At 31.6% G+C, this 24318-nt stretch overlaps 2 protein-coding genes and 1 long non-coding RNA gene across 7 annotated transcripts in view; 1 reads left to right on the top strand and 2 right to left on the bottom strand.

Moving 5' to 3' along the window:
* LOC101888223 (tumor necrosis factor receptor superfamily member wengen) overlaps nucleotides 1-14653 on the bottom strand; it is a 71309-nt gene extending 56656 nt beyond the window's left edge. The window contains exons 1-2 of one of the 2 annotated variants that reach the window (XM_059121728.1): nucleotides 14508-14653; nucleotides 2777-2902 (exon numbers count right to left, since the gene is read on the bottom strand). The gene's annotated coding sequence lies outside the window, so the exon portion shown is untranslated. The remainder of the gene's footprint in view (nucleotides 1-2776; nucleotides 2903-14507) is intronic. The other variant, XM_059121729.1, reaches the window with a different exon arrangement.
* The window catches only part of LOC131802165 (uncharacterized), a 106589-nt gene that overhangs the window by 70014 nt on the left and 12257 nt on the right, over nucleotides 1-24318 (top strand). Inside the window, exon 2 of the long non-coding RNA XR_009342066.1 lies at nucleotides 14910-15124. This is a non-coding gene — a long non-coding RNA (uncharacterized LOC131802165). The remainder of the gene's footprint in view (nucleotides 1-14909; nucleotides 15125-24318) is intronic.
* The window catches only part of LOC101894817 (rab11 family-interacting protein 5), a 36285-nt gene continuing 32477 nt past the window's right edge, over nucleotides 20511-24318 (bottom strand). For 3 of the 4 annotated variants that reach the window (XR_891559.3, XR_891560.3, XR_891563.3), the window contains exons 6-7: nucleotides 23217-23380; nucleotides 20511-21173 (exon numbers count right to left, since the gene is read on the bottom strand). Coding sequence is in view for 1 of the 4 variants with exons in the window: in XM_011294671.3 (XP_011292973.2) it covers nucleotides 21167-21173 (7 nt within the window). In the remaining 3 variants the exon portion in view is untranslated. The remainder of the gene's footprint in view (nucleotides 21174-23216; nucleotides 23381-24318) is intronic. The other variant, XM_011294671.3, reaches the window with a different exon arrangement.

The following is a 24318-nucleotide window of genomic DNA, read 5'->3' as shown; positions in this document are numbered from 1 at the left end:
GAGGGGCCAGAGGGTGGTGCCCAGGTCTTTAAGATTGCACGGATGAATGAAAAATGCATTTAAATTACCTGTTGCACAAAAGAGGATGCATCTGAATTTAATCGGAATTATATTATTGTTATTTATTTTGTTATTGTTATTTATTTTGTTTTATGTATTTTTTGCTTGATTTCTTTGCCTTTAAACATTTTCTATGCAGGTGTTAACAATATCAAGTCGATACGAAATTATCAGAGCCGTGTGGAAAATTAAAAGTAGGAGATCTTCAAAAATATCTTCTATATCTTATATATAGATCTCTGATATCAATGGAAGGCATTTGAAAGCTAATCTATCTGAAGAATACCTTTCATAGGTCTTTCATCCAAAAGAGACCTATTGGTGAAAGATCTTTAAGATATCTTCTAATCGTTCAATCTATTAAAGAGCTTTTTAAGGTCTTCTGTCTATTAAGATTCTTGAGAGGTGGATTGAAAAGACCTGCAGCTTGAGATAAGAATGCATTTTTGTTTGATCTCTCTAAAGATATATTATTTTTAAGAAATAGTCGGACGTGAATTTTTTTATTTAAATATTTTTTTAAGAAATAGTCGAACTTGAATTTTTTGAAATATTTTTTTAAGAAATAGGTCGTATTTGGATTTCTTAAAAATTCATAAAATTTTTTCAAGTAATAGTCGGACGTGGATTTTTTAAATATATTTTTTTCAAGTAATAGTCGGACGCGGATTTTTAAATATATTTTTTTCAAGTAATAGTTGGACATGGATTTTTTAAAGTATTTTTTTTAAGAAATGGTCGGACGTGGATTTTTTTAAATATTTTTTTTAAGAAATAGTCGGTAGTGGATTTTTTAAAAATGATTTTTTTTAAGAAATAGTCGGACATGAATTTTTTTATTTAAATATTTTTTTTTAAGAAATAGTCGAACTTGAATTTTTTGAAATATTTTTTTAAGACATAGTCGGACGTGGATTTTTTAAAAATATTTTTTTCAAGAAATCGTCGGTTTTGGATTTTTAAAAATATTTTATTTTTTATAAAATAGTCGGACGTAGATTTTTTTAAATATATTTTTTAAAGTAATAGTCAAGACTTTTGGACTTTTTAAAAATATTTTTTCAAGTAATAGTCGGACGCGGTTTTTTCAAAAATATTTTTTTTAAATAATAGAAGGACGTGGATTTTTTAAAATATATATTTTAAAATATTTTTTAAAAATATTTTTTAAAAATATTTTTTCAAGTAATAATCGGACGTGGATTTTTTAAAAATATTTTTTAAAAATATTTTTTCAAGTAATAATCGGACGTGGATTTTTTAAAAATATTTTTTAAAAATATTTTTTCAAGTAATAATCGGACGTGGATTTTTTAAAAATATTTTTTAAAAATATTTTTTCAAGTAATAATCGGACGTGGATTTTTTAAAAATATTTTTTAAAAATATTTTTTCAAGTAATAATCGGACGTGGATTTTTTAAAAATATTTTTTAAAAATATTTTTTCAAGTAATAATCGGACGTGGATTTTTTAAAAATATTTTTTTTCAAATAATAGTAGGACGTGGATTTTTTAAAATATATATTTTAAAATATTTTTTAAAAATATTTTTTAAAAATATTTTTTCAAGTAATAATCGGACGTGGATTTTTTAAAAATATTTTTTAAAAATATTTTTTCAAGTAATAATCGGACGTGGATTTTTTAAAAATATTTTTTAAAAATATTTTTTCAAGTAATAATCGGACGTGGATTTTTTAAAAATATTTTTTTTTCAAATAATAGTAGGAAGTGGATTTTTTAAAATATATATTTTAAAATATTTTTTAAAAATATTTTTTCAAGTAATAATTGGACGTAGATTTTTCAAAAATATTTTTCTTAAAAATCAATCAAACGCCGATTTCTTTTAATTTTTTACTCAAAAATCAATCAAACGCCGATTTTGTTAATTTTTTACTCAGAAAGCTGATTTTTTAAAAATATTTTTTTCTCAAAAAGCAATCAGACTTGAATTTTTTTAAAAATATTTGTCTCGAAAGAAATCAGTGACGGATTTTTAAAAAAATATTTTTCTCACATGGATTTTTTAAAAATGTCTTTTTCTAAAAAGCTTTTTTCGAAGCAATTTTTTGACAAATTTTATCAAATATTTCGAAAAAAATGAAAATTATTTGTTTAAAATATATTTTTTAAGGACACATTAGACGTCTTCGTGACGGTCTCCTTTATATAGAAGGTCTGCTGTCGGTCTCCTACATATAAGACTTCCTGGCAGTCTCCAATACACAGAATACATTCAGATCTGGCAGTTATCTACATATAGGAGCCCTCCTGACAGCCTATAAATTGAAGTCCTCATGACGGTGGTCTACGGACAGAAGATCTCCTGTCGGTCTTCTATGCATTAAACTTTCTGACGATCTTTTCTGTTTATAGAAGACCTTCTCCAAAATTGTTCCGCAATTTGAGTGACTTTCATCTCCTTGGGCTCTTCCATGTACTTTCATCTCCTCGGGCTCTTCATCTTCTTTAATGGGAGAGAAGATCTCCTATGTTTAGAAGAGCTCTTGACTATATCCTACCTAAAATATTTTCTCCTCACGCCTCTGACACAACCCCCATTTGCCGTTTCCCTTCCCAGGCTTTGTATCCTTGTTTTATTTTTTATGCATTGTCATCCAAAACCGTATTCATTCATTGTTCGCATTTTTTATTTTTTAATTTGCATTAGCATTTGAATTGCAAAACACCAAATGGAATTTATCACTCACCTCTATTTCCAACTTGTCTGGTCGAGGTTAATTGACACATGTCCGATGTTGCTGATGATGATAATATTACGTGAATTTCGCAGTGAGATTCTAAGGCTGGTTGATGTTGTTGTTAATTTTTCGCACCTTGAAATAAATGGAAAGTATTTCATTATGACATTTCGTTGGAATATTATGGAAACACTTAAAGCTATTGGTAATAAATTACGGGGGAGGGGAAGGGATATTTTCTAGGCCCTGCAGCAAACAAGACAATTAGGCGCGTTTGTTGATTAGAAAAATATCAAAATTGGAAGTGGAGTAGCGGAGAATAATAATGTCTGATTATGTTCAGAGATATAATTTTGAAGCATAGAACTGTATTCCTTAATGTGAGATTTTTAATGTTTACAAGTTCCTTATGTTATATATATACAGTGGTGGCCATATCATATGCAACTGAAATCTAACCTTTACCAAAAACCGTGAAAAATTTTTCTGAAAACAAAATTATGCAATTATTTTTTTAAATATTATTTTTTATTGCTTGTAGTTTAAGAAAAAAACATATACTCCATAGATATTCAATTCATTTATAAAAAAAAAATTAGAAAAAGATATTCAGTCTTATTATGAAGTGGCCAAAACATATGCAACTAATTAAATCGAGCTCAGTAAAGTGCAAATAAAGTTAATATTTTGTTGCAAATCCGTTGTTGTCGATTACAGCCTGACATCTTCGAGGCATTGACGCTATAAGATTGTCAATGACGCTTTTTGGGATTGATTTCCAGGCATCTTCCAGCCGGCAAAATAAAACATCTAAACTTGTACAATTTTCTCGATCAATTTTTTTGTTTACGATTTCCCACAGGTTCTCTATTCGGTTTAAATCTGGGGATTGGGGTGGCCATTCCATTACCGTAACTCTATTATCGGCAAACCACGATTTGACCACCTTCGAAGCGTGTTTGGGGTCGTTGTCCTGTTGAAAGACCCACCGCAATGGCATATTATATTCTGCGAATGGGAGCATTACCCTTTGCAATATGTCTTTATACATAAATCTATCCATAATACCAACAATTCTATGTAGGGGGCCAACTCCAGCACCAGAAAAACAACCCCACACCATTATATTGCCCCCTCCATGCTTGACCGTTTTTTTACAGTAACGTGCTTCGAGTCGTTTTCCTTCTGGTCGCCTTACATAGCACATGCCATCGCTACCAATGATGTTAAATTTGGACTCATCACTAAATAATATAGTTCTCCATTTACTCTCTGTCCAATTTATATGAGCTTTAGCAAATTCCAAACGCTTTTTCTGGTTTCGCTTCGATATCAGTGGTTTTTTTTTTTTGCAGGACGTCTTGCGCAGAGGGAGGCTTGTAAAAGTCTTCTACGGATGGTGCGAGCAGAAACTGGCAACTGAAATCTTTCCACTATCTTAGAGGAAGATATAAATGGGTCTTTTTTCACGTGTCTGATTATTAATTTGTCCGTCCGATCGCTTGTTTTTCGACTTCGACCACCACGGTGTATAACAGAGACTTGTGAATTTTTTTTGTAATTATTAATGATGCGCGATATGGAGCTTTTATGAACGGTATATTTCTCGGCAATACATTTCTGTGATAATCCAGAAGAATACGCAGTCACAATTCGTTGTCTGAGCTCAAATCCAAATTTATCGCGTGCCATTTTTGACCAAACTCTATTGTAGCTTTGTGAAAAAACAACGCAATAAAAATGTGAATGTAGCTTTAAATCTCTTTACGCAGTGTCTCTAGCTAATAATAAGAAGAACAATAGAACAAAGGAAATTGTAAAAATGCCGTTATTTAAACCAAATATATAAAGTTGCATATGTTTTGACCACACCAAATTTCATATTTGTCAACAAAACACCTGTGAACATAGAGATATAAACAAAAGCTGCACATTTTGATAATAATTTGAAATCGTAAGAACGTATTGACTATAATTAACCCATCTTTATATACTTCGTTGTGAAATTTACAAATTTATATAGCCTTTTAACGTAGATGAATCTTAGTTGCATATGATATGGCCACCACTGTATATGGAATATATCCAACAAAGCCGCCCTTCTACGGCTGGTCTGTTAAGTGTCTCTTTAAAGATCTGAGAAAATATTTGGTTTTTGATACTTGCAATAAAGAATCGAGGCATGATTACTTCATCACTCTTCCAATAAATGTTGAATCACAAAAACTTCTAATTCATTTTCCCATTATCTTTTCAGCTTTTGCTTTCATCTCAACTTAATCCACTTGCATTTAAATACAACATTTCCTCAAATCAATTTGCATGAATCATTTCACCTCATTATCTGTCGTTGAGAATTACCCTCATTTTCCTCGCAAATGACCTCATCAAAACAAATTTTCTAAATATATTCTCTGTCCCTCTCATTAAACGTTGAAACATTTTACCGGAATTGACACACTCTCAAACATGGAGACCAACAGACAAGACACTTTGATCAGTTGTCAAGAGAGGCAAAAAAATACAATTATTTCAAAATTCTCAAAAATCTTCAAAACAGATTAACGAAAATTGCATCGAGGGGGTTTTCTGATCGATTTTTGCATTAATGCTGTCAATCAATCAGCAGCAAATCAATCATCGTCAATTTGGGATCATCAGACAGAAGTAGTGGCCATGCCATGGCCCTCTCACCACCCTCTTATGCTCAGAGAGTAAAGGAGATGAGGCTCTCAATGATGGGTGTTGTTTTGGACTTAATGCAAAACGTGGGGATCATTATAAAGCTGACGGTTATGCGTGGCATATGTGTTTCTGTGTATGTGCTTGCATGTATGTATTTATGTGTGTGTGGCTCTTGTTTTCTGTGACAGACAACATCACCCCAAAAACAAAATGTTGATGGCTGAGTGCTTGTTAATCTGATGATGGTTGATTTTTTTACTAAATTTTTATTTGGGTTTTTTGGAATCAGATACAACATTGTTGCCATTCTAAACAAAATTGGCCAAAAACCTGACCAAAATTGAAAAAGCTCAAGAATTGGAAATTTCTGTTAAAGAAAAATCATCAATCAAATTTAAATCATCAATGGCCTAATAATGTAAACAAAAAGCATCAATCAGTGTTGCCATATAAATTCACAATAAACGTTCATATGTATAAGTGATATATAAGTGAAGATTTTTTCTAAGTTCGACAAAAAAAACATGACCAGATATTCTACATGAAATAAGTAACATATCCTCAGGTAAACCTGGGAATCCCCAAACTATCCTAATTATTAAAATCAACACATTCAATTGAGAGATCCCGGCAACCCTGAACCCGCCAACAATTGAGCACCACAGATCATCACCATCACCAACCATTGCCACCAGCATGATCATCGTCATCATTATCATGATGATGGTGATGGCGATGGTGGTTGGGATGGTGGATCATCATCAACAGCATCATGGTCGTTCGGCATCAGCAATACTAGCATTAAGAGCATTTTGTGAATGTGTAACAAATGAAACAGTTTTATGTTTCTCTGACATCCATCCATCCCATCCGAGCATCCATCCATCCACCTATTTTTTTCTGCCGTTTTTTTTTATGAACGTCTGTTTTGAAACCAAAGAGTAAAAATCTGTGTGCGTTTTTTTTTAATGGTCGTTGTATGTGTATATGGGGTCGCTGTATATAACGGCATAGTATATAAACAATACAGAACACGCGTTTCGTACAGATACATTGGAATCATTATTCTTTGGCTTGTTTATTTTTCAAAAACAACAGATTTTACTTTTACTCGCTCGGTGTTGCCAATTTTGCGGGATTGCGATTTTTTCGAAGTTAGTTAGACTTATATTATATTAACTTCAGACTTATATTGGGTCTCATATATCTAAGAAATCCTAAATTTTGCAAATTCCAAAATTAAGCCTATATTTAGATCAACAAAATTTCGTACTCTTATGAGATAAGGGCGATCTACTACAGAGAGAATACCAATTAAACGTATTTAATATTTTTTTTATCGAAATGTTTATAGATTCTTAGTTCTCCACCTATAGATGAGCCAAGGAAGACACCAAAATAGAAATGGCAGACAAATGCAGACTTCAGACTGCTGTCATTTCTAAGCCACTCGTCCGACAGCTGATAAAATTATTCAAGTGACAGCTCATTATATTGTTCACAAGTGTACAAAAGCATTTTGGTGAGAATTTTCCAGAAAAAAGTTATTCGTGATGGAATTCAAGCGGGATTGTGTGATTTCTTTATATTTGCCTGGAAAACCACAAGTGGCTATCGTTAGAGCACTCAAGTCTTTCCAACACGACTCAGCAGTATCGCACTCATGTGCGAAACGAAATGAGATTCCTCACTTCATTTCTAGCGCACAATGGCCACCAAAATCTCCGGATACCAATCCGTTGAACTATTGTGTCTGGAGTATTTTGGAAAGCAAGGTTGGCACTAAAAAATACCAACAAGCGGGAATGGGCCAAAATACCGCAGAGCAACATTCGGGCAGCGTGCGACGATTTCATTGGCCGTTTGAAGGCCTTACTTCGTGCCAAAGGTGACCAATTCGAACAAAGCTAAACTTTTTCTACAATTTGATGCTATTTCCGACATTTCTTGCTTTCATTCAATAATAGTTAAAAAACATAAAAATTATGGCGTTTGACTTTGTTGCAGTTTTTTTATCTTACCCTTTATTTATTATTACTGTGCTAATATATTTAAATATAAAAATTTTATTTAATATTTATCAAATGGCGCCCAACGTGAAAATATGTATCATATGCATAATCTTTCAAAAGATCATATTTAACTATAACATTTAAATATAAACATATCAGGCAAAATTTATTCAAATGGCGCCCAACGTGCGAACAAATCGTTGGTAGAATTCATAGAAAAATCTATATCACTTGCATAATCTTTCAAAATATCATTCGATTTCTGTTCACAAAGTCTCTACATGATATATTAAAATATCAATTTTTTTCGGGTAAAGTTTTTATAGTTTTATTGAGCTATTTTTGTGTCTGTATCACTTAAAAAATGCAAAAAAAAAACTTGTTTCAATATGCAGGCAATATTTAATCAAATGGCGCCCAACGTGGGAAAATATAATCAATAAAATTTGTAAAAAAAATATATCATATGCATAATCTTTCAAAATATCACGATAGCTTGCAAATAAAACATAGGTTCTGAATACGATGTAGTGTCGATTTTTGTGCGCAAGGTCACTGCATGACATCTTCAAAAAATACCTGAATTTCAATTTTTCGCGGGTAAATAGTTTTTTTTTTTTTTTGGTGTTATTTTTGTACATATGCCCCTTAAATAGCATGCATGCAAAAAAAAATTATTGGCTTAGATATTGTAATTATAATTTGAATTTGTAAAAAAATCATTTTTCAACACTTCATACGTCATGTAAAATTAAAAATCATATAAAATTACTCAAATATTCTGTAAACTTTTTTAACACCAAAAACTCAACGTTCTATTTCTTCCTCAACATTATCGTACTATTTTTTATAACTCTGTACCATTTTAGTACCATTATCCAATAATATGCACAGATTTTATTTGTTATGGACAAATTCATGTACTTAAATTCAAAGTTCTAACTGTTTCCGTGTTTAGTCTGCAGGAATGAAAAAACATTTAATACCATTTAGTAATTTCCGTGTCCTTTTTCTCTTGGTAAACTAGATGAAGCCATATACACAAATTGAGAATATACCGATATTATCGGCTTCTCAATGCCAATGATACCATCTTTGATGCAGGAATTAATACCCATTTTGTTCACCATTCCTTTCATTATAGACTATTTAAGGGCTCAGACTCTCTCCCGATCATTCAATATTAACGGTATATTATAAAGTGCCTTTTGGTAGTTATCGTAGCATAAACTTTCAAATACCATTTGTGTGCATTAATAACAATGGCAACACATTTTAGTACCATTTACCACCATTCTTCATTTTCGTACGAATTTCCAAAAAACAAATGTTTGGAAATGTTTTCGTTTTTCAATTTGAATGTTTATCACCAATACCAATGCAATTACACCGAGTATATGCATGCATGCATGCATATGCAACGTTTTGAATATATTTCTCTCCAAAAGAAACCATCGACAAAAAGAAAACACATAAAAGAAATGCATTAAAACAAGAGCAACAGCAATAACAACAACAACACCATAGGCAATGACATAAAACAAGCAACATCATTCATACACAAATTACTCTGAATGATGCCGTTCTGCTGCTGCCTTTGCTTCTTCTTCTTCTACATTTCAGTTTTTCCATGTAGAAACTGGGTATATTCTGTGTGGCATACATGTATGTATGTATGAATCCAAAACATACATCTTGGTACATATATGAGCACACATAAATCGCCTGTTGTATTGTTGTTCGTCGTCGTCGAAGTTGTTGTTGTTGTTATGTACGTTTTTTATTTGTTTTAATGTTGGGCCTTCCGTTTGGTTTGATTTTATATTCGTGAGCGAGTAAATGAGTCTGGCTTTTCATTTTGGCGGAGAAGAAGAAGAAGAAACAGATCAGACAAACAACAGTGAAATTTTGAAGTCCATACATGTCTGAGTGCATACATCGACACACATTCACAAATCTCTTACCCGGTTCTAGAGATCAGTAAATCCTCCTCCATTTGCAGGCTTTAGGGGGAAACCGTTTTGTGTTATACCGTTTTGTATTAAGAGATGTGAGAGATTGAGATGATGATGACGGTGAGTTTGATATGCATGCGCTATGATGCGTATGCCTGAGTGTGTGTGTGTGTTTGTTTGCACGACCTGCACTTGTTGTAGATTACACACAGAGATTTCATAAATCCAAAAAATGTAGTTGATAATAGTCTTATGTATTTGTTGTTGTTGGGGCAATCATACACATATGTTTGTTGATGATGTCCCCAATGCTGTTGTTCATCTTCTTCTTCCCGTGCCAGTTGTTGCTGCAGCCGTCGTCGTCGTTGTTGTTGTTTATAAACATTTCTTTTTTGATTGGATTTAATTTAATTTCGGCTTTTTTCCCTACACTTCAAGAACAAACAACTCTCACATAACATAACTGTGAGAGAGGAAGAGCAATCGTGAAAATGGTAGAGAAACACAAAACAACACATGCGAGACAAATTGAGTTATTAGGTGGGTATTATTCAGAGACATTATCATAAGTAGCAGGGAGTAATTGAGGCATAATGAGTTGTTAATATTTATTTCTATGTTGGCAGGTGATAGAATTTCAATAGATTTTGAAGTTTTATCACTGATTTTAAACTATAATATAAATTTAATTCAGATGGGATCGACTCTATGGAAATCAATGCCCTTGTTCGTATTTGAAAAGGTTATTTTCAATACAAATTCATATAAAAATAGTGTTTTTGGTGTACCTTAAATGCGAAATCGAATGAAACATTATGTATATGAATCGAATTAAAGAGTAGTCCTTTAGACCTAAACTCGTCACATTATCGATAAATATTGCTTCTTTTTTGCAGATCAAATGTAATAGGAATACTTGTACCAACTGAGTACCAATACGCTACGACACAAGATAAACACCAAATTACACTGACTTTTTTGTCAAATTAGGTCTTGAATGTTGTTTTCAATTTTTGTTTCAATTTTCAATTTTTTTAAATATTTAATCAAATGGCGACCAACCTGAAAAAAAGGTTTTTCGTTTACAGACTAAATTTAAGGAATCAATCAATATTTAGTATATTTATCAAAATGACGATTATATATTAATACTGAATCATCTCAGGCAATTTTCAAGCAAATGGCGCCCAACGTGAGAGAAGATTTTTCGTGTACACCCTAAATTAAAAGAAACAATATTTCGGGTTAATCATCTTATCAAAATACGATCATATATTAAAACAGAATCATCTCAGGCCATATTAAATCAAATGGCGCCCAACGTGAAAAAGGATCGTTACATCCGAAGTTGTTTCTAACTACGACACAAGATAAAAACACATAATTTCATAGATACCTTGTAAGTTTACGTCTTAAATAATAAGAAATCATATTTCCAATTTTCAGGATAGTGTATTCTCAGGCCCAATTTAATGGAATGAGAAAAGTTTAGTAGTAACAATTAAAGTTTACGACTTGAATGGTAAGAAACTATATTTACGAATGTCGGGAGAGTTTATAAATTAGAATATGCTTACATATTTAAACAAGAAAAATAAATCTGGCACTGATTAATTAAATGGCGCCCAACATGAGTAAATATGCTTATTAAAATTCATGGATAAATCCATAACTTTTCGAGAATCTTTCAAAATATTATTATAGCTTGCGTCAGGAAGGTGACTGCATATATATTCAAAAGGTATAGCGAAATTTGTACAGTATTGGATCTACAAACATATCAATTTTTTCAATTCAATTTTGAAATTCATCCTTTATAGGATCTCATAGGGAATTATCATTTTTGAAAATAGCGCTTTAATCTGATATAAAACGGCCACAGCTTCGATCCATTAACTCTATCTAAATTACACTGTGTTCTATTACTGAATTGTCCATGTTCCAAGATAAACTGCTCTCTATTTGATTGCTTGCCGATTCAGCATGGCGAAGATAGGTTAACACATATCTGTATTCGGCTGAAATACCGAGAAATTATCAGATTTAAAAAAAGTCTGTTTAATATTGAAATATCACAAAACTGTACTTTAAAATTTATTGACGAAAGAGAGCATTTTCACATGACACCACAAGTGGGTAAAACTTTCACTTTAAATGTTTTTGAAAAAAAAAAAAACAACAGTAGCATCCCTCCAGAATTTTACTTTATGAACTGAAACACCGCAAAATACATACAACATTGGAAGCGGCAACAACAACTCTACAAAATAACAACAAAATATTGTGGTCATCACAACAATGATCACAATCAAAACGTCATATTTTTTTTGCTTCAAGTGGTAGCTAGGTAGGTACATCATAAGCATCGTCACATCATCATCATCAGTAGCCGCATCATTTCAATTCATCCATATTCATCATCACTATTTCGTGTTTGTATTTACAGTCGATTCCGAATAAGTGAAATGAGATCAAATTCGGAAGACTTTGGAAATATGCCAGTAATATCTTGCCAAATTTAGTTCACATATGAAATGGGGGATGTCCGGACATAATCCCCATTGTAATTATGGTAATTATGTCCGAATTTTTTTGTCATAACCCCCATTGTAATGTGGGGATTATGTCCACTTCAAAACGAAAGACAAAGTTATAAAGTTTGGAAATACTACGGATCACGTGGCCGTTGTTGGATATACCCCAGAGGAGGAAAATCTGAAGCCCCGGCCGAAATTAGGCTACTTAAATAATTAGATAAATATTAGTGGGGGAAATTATGATTTTTATCACTAATATCTTCAAAACTACAAGAGATATCAGCACAATTTTAGAAAGCCATGTAACGCAGTTTGTAGATCTTAATACCCCATAATGTGTTTATTTTCGAGGGGCTTTTCAAAAAGTTCCGGTACAAAAATACCTATTTTCTTATATAACTGCGAATCGGTTTTCATTGTTTTGTCATTGTTTTGAAAACAAATAAAAAAAAAACAAAATATTTTCAAAATCAATGTTTGGAAGAAACCCGAAGGACAAGCGTTGAAGGTAATTACCATTTTTGCCATGGAATGAGAGATTAAAAATTTTTGATCATATTTTTAAATATTTTAGGCATTTCATTAATCCCTCGTGCTATTTAACACATTTTAAAAATTAGGAAAAATATGAAATAAATGAAAGCAACTTGTTGCATATAATTTATAATAATTCTGACAGGAAGTATTTTTAAAGTTTTATGAAGCTGTTCTACCTCCTTATTGCACCATGGGTATTTCCATATGCTTTCAAATGATACCCATTTTGTACGTTTTGGAGAAACGGATAAAACCAGGATTTTGCATGCAAACTTCGGGGTTCGAATAGCCGGGTAATCAAGTATTTCCCTTAAGAATAATTAACTTCGTCGTAATCAGATTAAAAATAATTACCTCAAAATGGGTTTTATTATTGTGATTATAACCGATTTTTCCCAAACAGTCACAGCTCCCAAAATTACAATGGGAATTATGTCTGTTGGGGTATACATAACCGAAGGTATAAAAAACCAATCACATTACGAAAAATCATATCTGTTGCATTCAGCGAGAATTTGAATAACTTTAACAGGTTCTAGCTGATACACATGATAAAAACACGTGAATTGTAAGTATTCGTCTTATATTTTACGGAATAGTATTTAAAATTTTCGCCATGATTTGTTATTAATTTGCTTGTACGAACGAAATGGGATGTGTATAGCTATTTACTTCTTTTTCGAAAATTCCCCAGAAAATACTTATATAAACTTGCACCATCTCAGGTATGACTTAACCAAATGGCGCCCAACGTGAATGCATAATATTCCATTTTTACAAATTTCATGCTTTATTCTTTTACTTGAAGATAATGCGTTCAAATTGGACAATCTATGGCGGTACCTGTCCTATGTATGCAAAAAATTTCAAATTTGATCCTCTTTTATATGCACCCTCCCATAAAGGAATTCCTCTCGGTTTCCTATATTTTTTGAGGTGTTAGTCACAAATTCCATCGAAATTTTGTGGTATTGTAATTGTCCGCCGGGGAAAGTATGCCCAATTGAGATGAATTTGGTTTCGAAATTAAAGTAAAGATTTGACTTTGATTTTTATTGGCATAAATGTGAGCGTTTTAACTGACAAAATCGTTATCATAGCTCCCAAGATAATAATAGGCTTATGGCCACGTTCTGATTGGTCACAATATTGCCATATTTCTCTTCTCACCCTACACAAACCTTTCCAGATATCCAAATTAATTATTTTCTATTCTTACTGTTTTGTTTTTTTTTTTACATCCTGACGATGGTATATCCAATATTTGAACTCAAAGCAATGTTTAACATCGATCCGAATCGAGATATTAGGCTAAATTTTCAATTCCCGTAATGCGGAATGGACTGTAGTGAGAATTAAGAGATGCTACACTTTCATAATTGGCTGTCATGTTGTGTTAACGATCAGAATGAATATATGAACAGTAGAGACCGACCGACTGACTGATCAAGCGGCCGAATGATATATGCCACAAACATTCAAACATACACACTCACACATGCACACACACACTCCGTAGCAATGACAAAAATTAAATCACAGTAATGAAATATGATTGTTGTTGCTGTTTGTTTTTTGGAGCACAGATTTGTTTGTCAAATATTGCTCTTAATTTTTGGATTTTGAAAATAATTCTCAAATTTCGACAGCTTTTTTTTAATCCTCTGTTTGTTTGCTTCTTTGCATTATCACTGTTTCTGTTCGAATTGTTTCCAATTGGCGTTGGCCATCAAGTTGCCGACTTGTTGCTGCAACAGTGGCAGCCCTCGTCGGCAGTCGCACAAAAAAAAACGTTTCGTTTTGAATTAACTTAATTATTTTTTGTAAGATTCTTTCGAAATTCTTTTCACTTGATTGTTTGTCTGCTGCTGGCTCACTCGCTTGCTCGTGTATTTTTTGTTGTTTTTATTCTTATTTTTTTTTTATTTTCTTTCAAGCGACTATAGGCTAAATGTGTTTGTTTTTTATTGTCGTTGATGTTGTTGGGAATTTGTTTAAAAAAAGAAACACTTACGTTGTTTGACAATTGATTTTTTTTATTTAAAAATGGAAACAATTTAAATATACATGGTTTATTCTTCTTGGTTTTCTGCTGTTTCTCGCCAATTTTAAAATCGTTTTATTTGCAGTTTTCAAAATTTATTTTCACTTAGTTTGTTTTTTTTTTTTATAACGAATTCTTAATTTGTGTTATGTTGCACATAACTTTTGTTTCGTTCTAATTTCTAGAATTTACTTAAATTTGGTTTTAAATACATTTAGAGTAACATTCATATATTTGTATTAATATATTTTATGTTTGTTTGTTTTCTTTTTCTCTTGATTCTATTTTGTATATATCTAATTTATTCTATATCTATTTAGTTTAAAATTTTGTATTATTTATTATGCATTTGATTTTTTTTTTAATTTTAAGGTTTGAACGCGATCGCGCGTTACTTAAGTTCGATATTGTGTTAATGTGTCGAGTTTGAGTTTGTGACTGAAATGTGTTGAAACGATCTCCATTCGTTTTACTAGAAATTTTCGGATGTTCGATGTTACTTTGCGTATCAAACGTCAGCAGACATGTTGGTGGTGAAGCAACGAACCAATGGACGATCAAGAAACCTATAAGAAAAATGTTCATACGTGAGTATTTGAATGAAAAATAAAAATTATCTTAACGTTAAATTTAATTTTTTAAATTTTAATTTGTTATTAATTTATCTCTTCTTATTTTTACATTTATTAATGAATTAATGTTTTTGCTTCATTTATATTATCAGTAGTATTTATTGTGTTCCACCTTTGAAATCAAACACAAACATAAAATCATGTTCTAACACACATACAACACAAACTGATCTATCATACCACAACACAACAAGCAACATGACTGTTCTACCATAACCTAGTAAAGACCTTAAGGCTGATGTACACTATTTGATTCACTTTCATCCGGTACTCTGAATGTTGTGCGTCAAATTTTAAAGCGATTTTCTACTACATTTCAATTGCAACTGTAATGAATTTAGCAAAACTACATTCGAAAAGGTTCTCAAGGAAATAATACTTATTTTGGCATATTTTTCTGTTTGGTGAATTTTTCCAACGGACACCGCATACTTGTGTGTTTTTGAATGGATTTAGATATTGTCATGACTTTTATACCCTCCAACTTGAAAAGGAGGGTATATTAACTTATTCTTTGCGTTTGTAACACCCCTTAATATTCGTCGTAGACCCCATAATGTATTTATATTCATGAACTGCATAAAATTCTATCCGTCTGTCTGTTGAAATCACGATACAGCCCACATTGTTTTACGCAGAGCTTCAAAAATTTGGCAGAACATTTTGTATTGTGTCTAGGATTGTTGGTATGGAAAATGAGATATATCGGTTCACGTTTTGGTATAGGCGACATATAACGGCTCCTCCCGATATACGGTGGTACCTTCATGATTTTTGCCATATTTTTCCACGAATTTGTTTAAAAATTGGTAATTGTAGGTCATAATGGGTTTTAGCTCCGGTGGCCATATAATATTGTATGTATAGGACCACGTTTTTGTATAGCCCCATATAACGGTATCCCCGATATTCGATATTTTAATGATTTTCACCAAGTTTTTCCATGAATTTTTCTAGAAATTGGTAATTGTAGTTCATAATGTGTTCTAGCTCCTGTGGCGAAACGTTGTATGTATAGGTCCACGTTACCCACCGATATTCGGCCGAAAGTCGCATGTTCTCTCAATTTTGTTACTATCTGATTACATTGTTTTTCAATACTTCTGATTATAAGTTTCGAAAGAGAACTGTGCGCATTGAAGGCACGTTTTCCTGCTTTTGTCTGGTCCTGTTTTAAATACTCAGCGATTTTAGATCCCACATTTTCTAGAACGAAATCTATTTCAGATCGTTTGGAGTAGATATCGTCATGTTCGCTCATCCGCTTTTTTGTCTATCTAATAAAATATTTCAAATCAGTCCCTGGTTTTCTTAAAACTTTGTGTTTTCAAATGCTCTGGAGTGCATCTGTCTACTTGTTCCTTCTCCATAAATAATCGGTGCTACCTGATTTTTACAAACCTCAAAAATCCTTTTTATTTGAAGGCATGTGAGAAAAATCTCTTATTTTAAAACCCTTATTTTCATAAGATGATAATATTTTTGATTATTAGACTTGTGTATTCCGATCTCGGTCTCCGATTTGGTCCAATATTTGTCCTCTTAATATGTATGCCTAACTTTTTAAATTATGTCGACGGACTTTCTGTTCAAAATAGCATTTTATATAAATGAGGAAAAAAGTAGATTTTTTTAAACAAAAATCGTGATTGTTTTTCAAACATTTTTTAAATACCAAATTAAAATCTTCAGTTTTTTAAAACAAGTTTTTCAAATTTCCTTGTCAAAATTGTGAAAATTCTATCAAAAGAACACGACTTTTTATGTATGGTACTTTGAAGGACTTCCCAGAAAAAGTCGAGTCGAGTAAAGGATTTTTTTAAGGGAATTCGAGTTCAAAATGTTGAAAAAAAATTGTTAAAAACCTATTGAAATTAATTTATAGGATTTTACGTATTCTTAATCTTAAAACTTGGAAAATATTAGCATATATTTTCATAAAGTGGAGTCAAGCATTAAATACTATCCTCAGTCAACTGAAAGCAATTCGGGATGTAAACTTAGGAAAACCTTAGTCTGACACATGACATGACTCATTTGTTAAGTCGAATATGGCAACACTTTTCTGAAGTTTTCGACCTTGTCATTATTATTTAAATAAAATTTATTTTATATCGGAAATATTTACAAGTCGCATATATTACAAAAATAATAAATAATATATTATTTTCAGCGCTGGGCACGTTAAATCTGTTATATAGTCAATACCTTAGTAGGAAGAATTTTATTTATCTTGTCTTAAGAGATATATAAACCATTCATATAAAGGAAACATTTTAGTTACTGTTAGTTCTAGTGTAGTCCTCGAATGGCGTTCTTTTTTTAAGTCAGTCTTTAAGGATCAAAATAACCGGCTAAAAATGTTGTCAAAATCTACACAATACCTGCTATATGGATTCTGCACACAACGACATCCCACGCTGATAAATTTCTTTAATGCATTTAAGGATAATATAAAATGAAAATTCAATAACTTCGATACGATTTGAACAAGTTGGAAAGCAACACTCGCTTATGTCAAACTCTAATTTCTCTTTCCTTCCATATTTTATAATCACCAAGTCCAAAGCAACCATACGTCTTTGTTCGTTAAAACACCACCATGTTGATTCAATTCTATGTTCGTTCTTAAAACACATTTGAGTTCGTTTCGAACATAACGCATTGTTGTAAAGGCCATTGCTTAGAAACAATGAACTAACCCAACCCTCCCTTCTATTTATCATAGGAATCAAAATTGCGCGTGTTTGCCGCACTAGTTTTGTCTGATGGGTTTAACATAAGCGGCAACAGGTGTGATCGCAGGTATGTGAGCACATACCTACTTACCTCTCGAGTGTGTTTGTGTGACGAAATTTCATTGTGATTTCCTTAGGAAAATTTCAGTTTATTTCCCCCAGATTAAGAGAAGGCGTTTGTGAAATGTTTTGGGTAATTTTGTTGTTTGTTTTAAAATTGACTTTAATGAAGAATAACATCATATATTACAAAATAGTGGAATTTTACGAGACAAATGGCATTATACTTTTTAAATAAAATCTTGGTTATCATCTATAACTTTTTCAAATTAAAGGAAACCTTTTGCAATTGAATTAAAAATTTACAACCGAAATTAAACTTATTTCAAATGGCATGAAACTTTAAGATTTTTAGAAACAACATATTTTTAAACATAAACTAAAAAACCAACTGACGTATTTAGATCTAAGTGTATAAGTCCTACTATTGCTTTATGTCAGTCCTTAAATATCACACTGTAAAACAATATTTTCTCTATAACAAAATCTAGATTCAACATTTCGTCCTCAATAATTTCTAGTTTATTGAATAGAAAAAATTATCAAAAGCGTTACTAGAAACTGGCTCCATCTATTGAAGAATTGCGAGTTGGTACATTTTCATCTTTATATGTTAGGTTGTTAACTCGACTTGGTAACTCAGCGCAGACTTTGTTAGTAATTGTCAGTAGTACTACCCACCACTAGATGTCGCCCTATCATTTTTAATACAACCATATTAGTTTCGTTAAGAAATCTCATTTCGACCAGCAATGTTTCTTTTTTTTTCGACCAGTTCGACATAAGACGTCGTATACCAAGCAAATGTATGCAACAACAAGTTAGAAAGGTATCAGTCGATTTACTGACAGATATATCGCTCATTTACTAAAATTAAATTTTAAAAAAATTAGAGAAAAACGCAATTTTAACCATCGATTGAAATCTGACTTCCCTGATAATAATCGTTTTATTAAAAAGTAATATAACAAGTTAAAAAGAAGCAGTCGGTTTAGCCGATAGATGTATACTCTCAGCCAATTTTCGATTATTTAAATATATATTTTAATTTCGGTTAGGATTATTCAAATTTTTGACCCTCTATGGAGTAGGTTCCAAAGGAATGGGCCAATATAGACCAACCATTGAGACGCACCAAATTAAATAAAAAGTGTATCAAATATGTGATAATTTCTAGAAAATGTTAAAATTTGCGCAAGGTTCTAGATATGGTCGAACGAAGTATTCCGTTTTCATACTTCATCTAATACAGAAATAATAATAAGAAAATTGAATATTTATATCCAATTTTATGCGAAATCATAAATTCCATATTCAGCTCAGGTTGAGAAAAATATTTAGATATAGAGTTATAAAGAATCGTGTGAAATTTGAAGAGAGTTGTATGTATTTCAAGATCTTGAAACCTATGTGGGGCAGGTACCAGAAAAAATGGTCCGATCTCTACCATCTTTATAACAAATCTTGTGTTCATGGAAATATTTAGATGTTCCAAGCTTGAATGGAATCGGATATTAATTTCGCGTTTTATGAGCTCCCTTTAGGGGGGAGGTACCAGAAGAAATAGACCGATTTATCACATCATCGCACCAGACCTTGAGCTAATAAAAATAATGAGAGGTGTGTAATTAGAAGAGAACCGGATGCTTATTTTGATAACAATACATGCTTTATGAGGTCTCCTAGAAATATTTGGAGGTGTTTCTATCAAAAAAGGAAATAAAATCTTCTAAACGATTTCCATGCCAACAAGATCTCAATACATAGAATACATTTTGTGAGTTCCCCGTATGAATTCAATTTTCTTTTATACGACCTCTATTCATAGAAAATTTTAAGTGGACATTGCATAAATGTAGAAAGTAAATTTTACATGTATTATTTTCCTCAATAAATACATTTTTCTGGAAGCGTCTTACAATTGTATACCTGCTTTAATAACACTTCCTAAATCAAGCTCATCTGTGCAAAATTTTGGTTATTTTTTCACAAGTTTTTCTTTGCATTACTTACTTCTCGAATCAATGTCGCTGAGAATGACCAACATAATTTTTTGATTAAAATACAAATTCTTGTTTATTTATATATTAAAAATAATGGTATTAAGTTAACAGTACATTATTATTAATAAAAAAAGTATTTTATATAAATTAAAAATTATACACAAAATTTAAAAACAGATTACATGTGACAATACCACAACGAATAAGAAATAGAGAAAATAAAATAATAACAAATTTACACAGTTTGAGGTTAAGTAGTAAAAATATTAAATAGGAAACTTGGATAATTTTGAGGGAAGAAATACTTGTGTTTCCGTTGTTGTTGTTGTTTAACACACCAATATATATCATTATTATATGTATGTCTGTCGTCTGTGTATATAAAAAAAAACAAAAACAAACATATGGGCAAAAATACAGGTAATTAAAAATTCAAATAATTTCTTTTCTCTTTTGTTCTAAAAATAAATACAATTTGTAAAACTTATCAACTAATGTAAATTAATATTTCTTTCTATTTGTTTCTTCAACTCAAGTTAGTTTTCATTTTGTTATTTTATAAAATAAAAACGCTTATGAAATGCAAGACTCTTTACATCTACACGGGATACGACATGGTTTTGCATTTCTGGTTATCTAATCTGATAAAACAATTTAAAATACTTTTGAATACATAAAATAGTAATACAACAAATAATTGTTAATAATGGGAGTTTTTTGGATAAAAGGACGACTTCATTTGTTACTATACTTAGGTAATATATTTAATAAAATGTTAATAAAAAACGGTATGGTGTATAATTATTTCTATTATTTTGTATAAGTAGATTTGCATAAGTAAATATCATATCATACATACTCCTCCCTTCCACGCTTGAGATGTGTATGTGTTTTCTTTGTATACAAAATATTTAGGCATTAATTCTAAAAAAAAAATATCAAAGATCTCAACAAAATTTACAATAAAAGCACTTGATTTTCATTTCTTGTTTTTTTGCACTTTCCAAGGCAACTTGTGATGAGGATGATGATGATGTGGAGGTTAATAACAAATTTAGAGATTTCCCCACTTCCTTCCACTGTGTGATGTTTTGATTTCTCTTTCCAGCTGTCATTTGGATGGTTATGTTGTTTTGAAAAATGGAGCGGATATTTATTTGTAAAGAAACACATTGCTTGTGGCGTTTCCTTTGTGTTCAACCACTGAAAAAAGAAGAGAAAAAATAAAATGTTAATTCATGGCTGGCATTTATAATTTTTAAAAAATAATATTAACAATTAATAGTTATGGAAAATATCAAACAAAGGACATTTTGTTATTTAATTAAGCTGTCATTGAAACAAACATAACTGTAGCAATAACAATTGATATTTCTTGTAAAAAAAATAAATAAACGTGCCTCATCGAATTAACAGTTTTAGACCCTAGGCCTCTTTTTACCAAATCCGTTTCAGGACATTTGTAGTCGATCTAACGATGTCCGTCCGTCTGTCTGGCTGGTGCGCACGATAACTCTTGAAGGAAGTATCCGATTTGGTTCAAACTTGGTACATCGTAATATTATTGTCAAACTTAGATAGAGTTCAGAGATGGGCAATATCGGTCCACTTCTTCTGGTACCTCCCCCACAAAATGTCAAAATTTTCAAAAAAATAATTTACTGCACAGAAAGAGAAAGGATAATCCGTTTTTGCTCCAACTTTGCAACACCCAATATTTGCATCAGTGCAAGGTCAGGTTGGGAAATTGGCAATATCGGCCCACTCCATCAAGTACTTCCCCCACAAAGGGTCAAAATTTTGAATAATTATAACTCTTATAAAATGTGATAAAACACCCCGATTACACAAATTACGATATTTTTATTAGTCCAAGGTCTGGTGGGAAGTTGGAATATATCGGCCCACTCCTTCTGATACCTCCGCCACAAAGGGTCAAAATTTTGAATATTCATGAAGCTCATAAAACACGAAATTAACATTCGATCCCATTCAGATTTGGTTTATCTCAATATTTCCACGAACACAAGATGTGTTATAAAGATGGTAGAGGGTAGAGGATGGTAAAGGGTTGAAATTTTGAATAACCAAACGATTATAAAATCCGAAAAAAGCATTAGGTTCTCTTCAAACGGCATGCATCAAAATATTTGTATTAGCCCAAGGTCTGGTGTGATGAAGACCCCACAGAGGGTCAACATTTGGAATATCGATGAAGCTCATAAAACGCGAAATTAACATTCGATTCCATTCAGACTTGATGCATCTCAGTATTTCCATCAATAGAAGATATGTTATAAAGACGGTAGAGATGGGTCCATTTCTTCTGTTACCTGCCCCATATAGGGTTCAAGTTTTTGAAAAACAAAACGCTCAAAGAAATTGAAATAAACATCCAACTCTCTTCGAATTTCACACATCCAAATATAACGCAGCATATGTTGTGAAGATGATATATATCTGCGAACTCCTTCTGGTACCTAACTCACAAAGAGTCTCAATTTCAATACTTTCATCTGTCATGCGAAACAAGTCGGCGATTCTTTTATTGTTATATCTAAATATTTCTCTTAAACAGAAATCTGATATGAATAATTTTTCGGAATTTATGATTTCGCATACAATTGGATAAAAATATTAGATTTTCGCCTTCAAAATTTGCACATACCAATATTATTATCTGTATTAGATGATGTATGAAAATGGAATACTTCGGTCCGCTTTATCTGTTACCACACGCATATTTCCACATTTTCCAAAAATTTGCACATATCTCGTATAGGAAGTAGTCGATGTAGTCCAAATCTGGCTCGTTTTAATATTTATATCAGTCTAAGGGCAGATACGAATTGGTCAATATTGGTCACTGCTTCGAAACTTCCCCCATAAAGGGTCAACAGTTTGAATAATCATAATTCAAGGCTGTGGATATACATATATCGTCAAACCGATTTAAGTTTAAGTTTGTATCAAATTGCATGGGGAATAATTTGAAATTAATTTACCGAAAAATAACATTTATATATCATAGCTTTTAAAATGATTTTGGCGACATCAATTCTTAGTATCACTGCTACCCCCACATTTTATGAGGTCTCATTTATAATGTTATATAACTACATATCACACTTGTTAATTATTTATTTGTCATTGGGGGTTATGGACGACTTAACATATAAACATTAATACAATTAATTGCAATCATTAAAAACATTAATTTATATCAATAAATAGAAAATATCTTACTTGTGCCTCAATCGCGAGAGTTCTCAAAATTCTCTGTAGCATGCATTTTTGTAGGTGGAGTAGTAGTAGTTGTTGTTGTAGGAGTATGTATTTTTTTGTAAAACGTGCATCTAAGCATTTAGCATTCTTACAAAAAATCGTTCATATTGATGTAATTTTTAAAACTAAATTAAAATTTATGTTAATTCAATTTTAATAAAAAAAAAAACAATTAATTAAAAATGCATAAAAAATTACAAATAAAGACAGCGTACAACAACAAATATGTCAATGAAATTGTGCATTGTGAAAATGGCCAATTATTTATGGTAATTAAATGGGTGCAGTGTGTATGAGAAAAAAATAATAGAGAAAAAAGCTTACAAGATGAATTTGAATTCTGAACAAAAGACAAAATTATGAATAGCAAAATGAAGCGATAAGAAAAAATGGAGAAGGTTTTTTATACCCTACACCACATAGTGGTAAGGGTATTATGTCTTTGTGCATTCGTTTGTAACAGGGAGAAGGAAGCGAGATAGATCCAAAGTTACTTTTGAGGATCCTCATAGAATCACTTTCTGAGTCGATTTATGCATGTCAGTCCGTCTGTCCGTCCGTCCATATATTCTTGTGATTTTGTTCACAAGGTAGCATTTATTATCCGATTAAGATGAAATTTTCCAAACAATATTTGTTTGGCCCAATGACGAACCCTATTGAAATTGGCGATAATTGGTCAGATTTACCTGCATTTTAGCACATCCAACCGAATTAAGTCTAGAAGCATGTACATCAAATTTAGTGAAAATCGGTTCAGACATAGCATTCATCCGATTTGGTGTTTAAGACCCTCACCTGCGTAATAACAATGATATTTGGTACCAAATATCAGATACAGCCCGGAAATATCTCTTCCATATTTTATAAAGATCGGTTCAGATTTCGATACAACTCACATATATATCTTCAACCGATTTCGGGTTAATTGTCAACATTTTCAAAGAAAATAATGTACCTCATAGAAAGAGAAAGAGTCATGCGATATTGCACATCCCAATATTTGTGCCAGGACAGTAGTGAAAATGAAGAATATATAACCCGCAAAGGGTTAAAATTTCGA

This window comes from Musca domestica, unplaced genomic scaffold (assembly GCF_030504385.1).
Source record: "Musca domestica strain aabys unplaced genomic scaffold, Musca_domestica.polishedcontigs.V.1.1 2, whole genome shotgun sequence".
Classification (NCBI taxonomy): Eukaryota; Metazoa; Arthropoda; class Insecta; order Diptera; family Muscidae; genus Musca; species Musca domestica.
The sequence above is the reverse complement of the archived record's forward strand: the minus strand, read 5'-3'. Positions and strand labels throughout refer to the sequence as shown.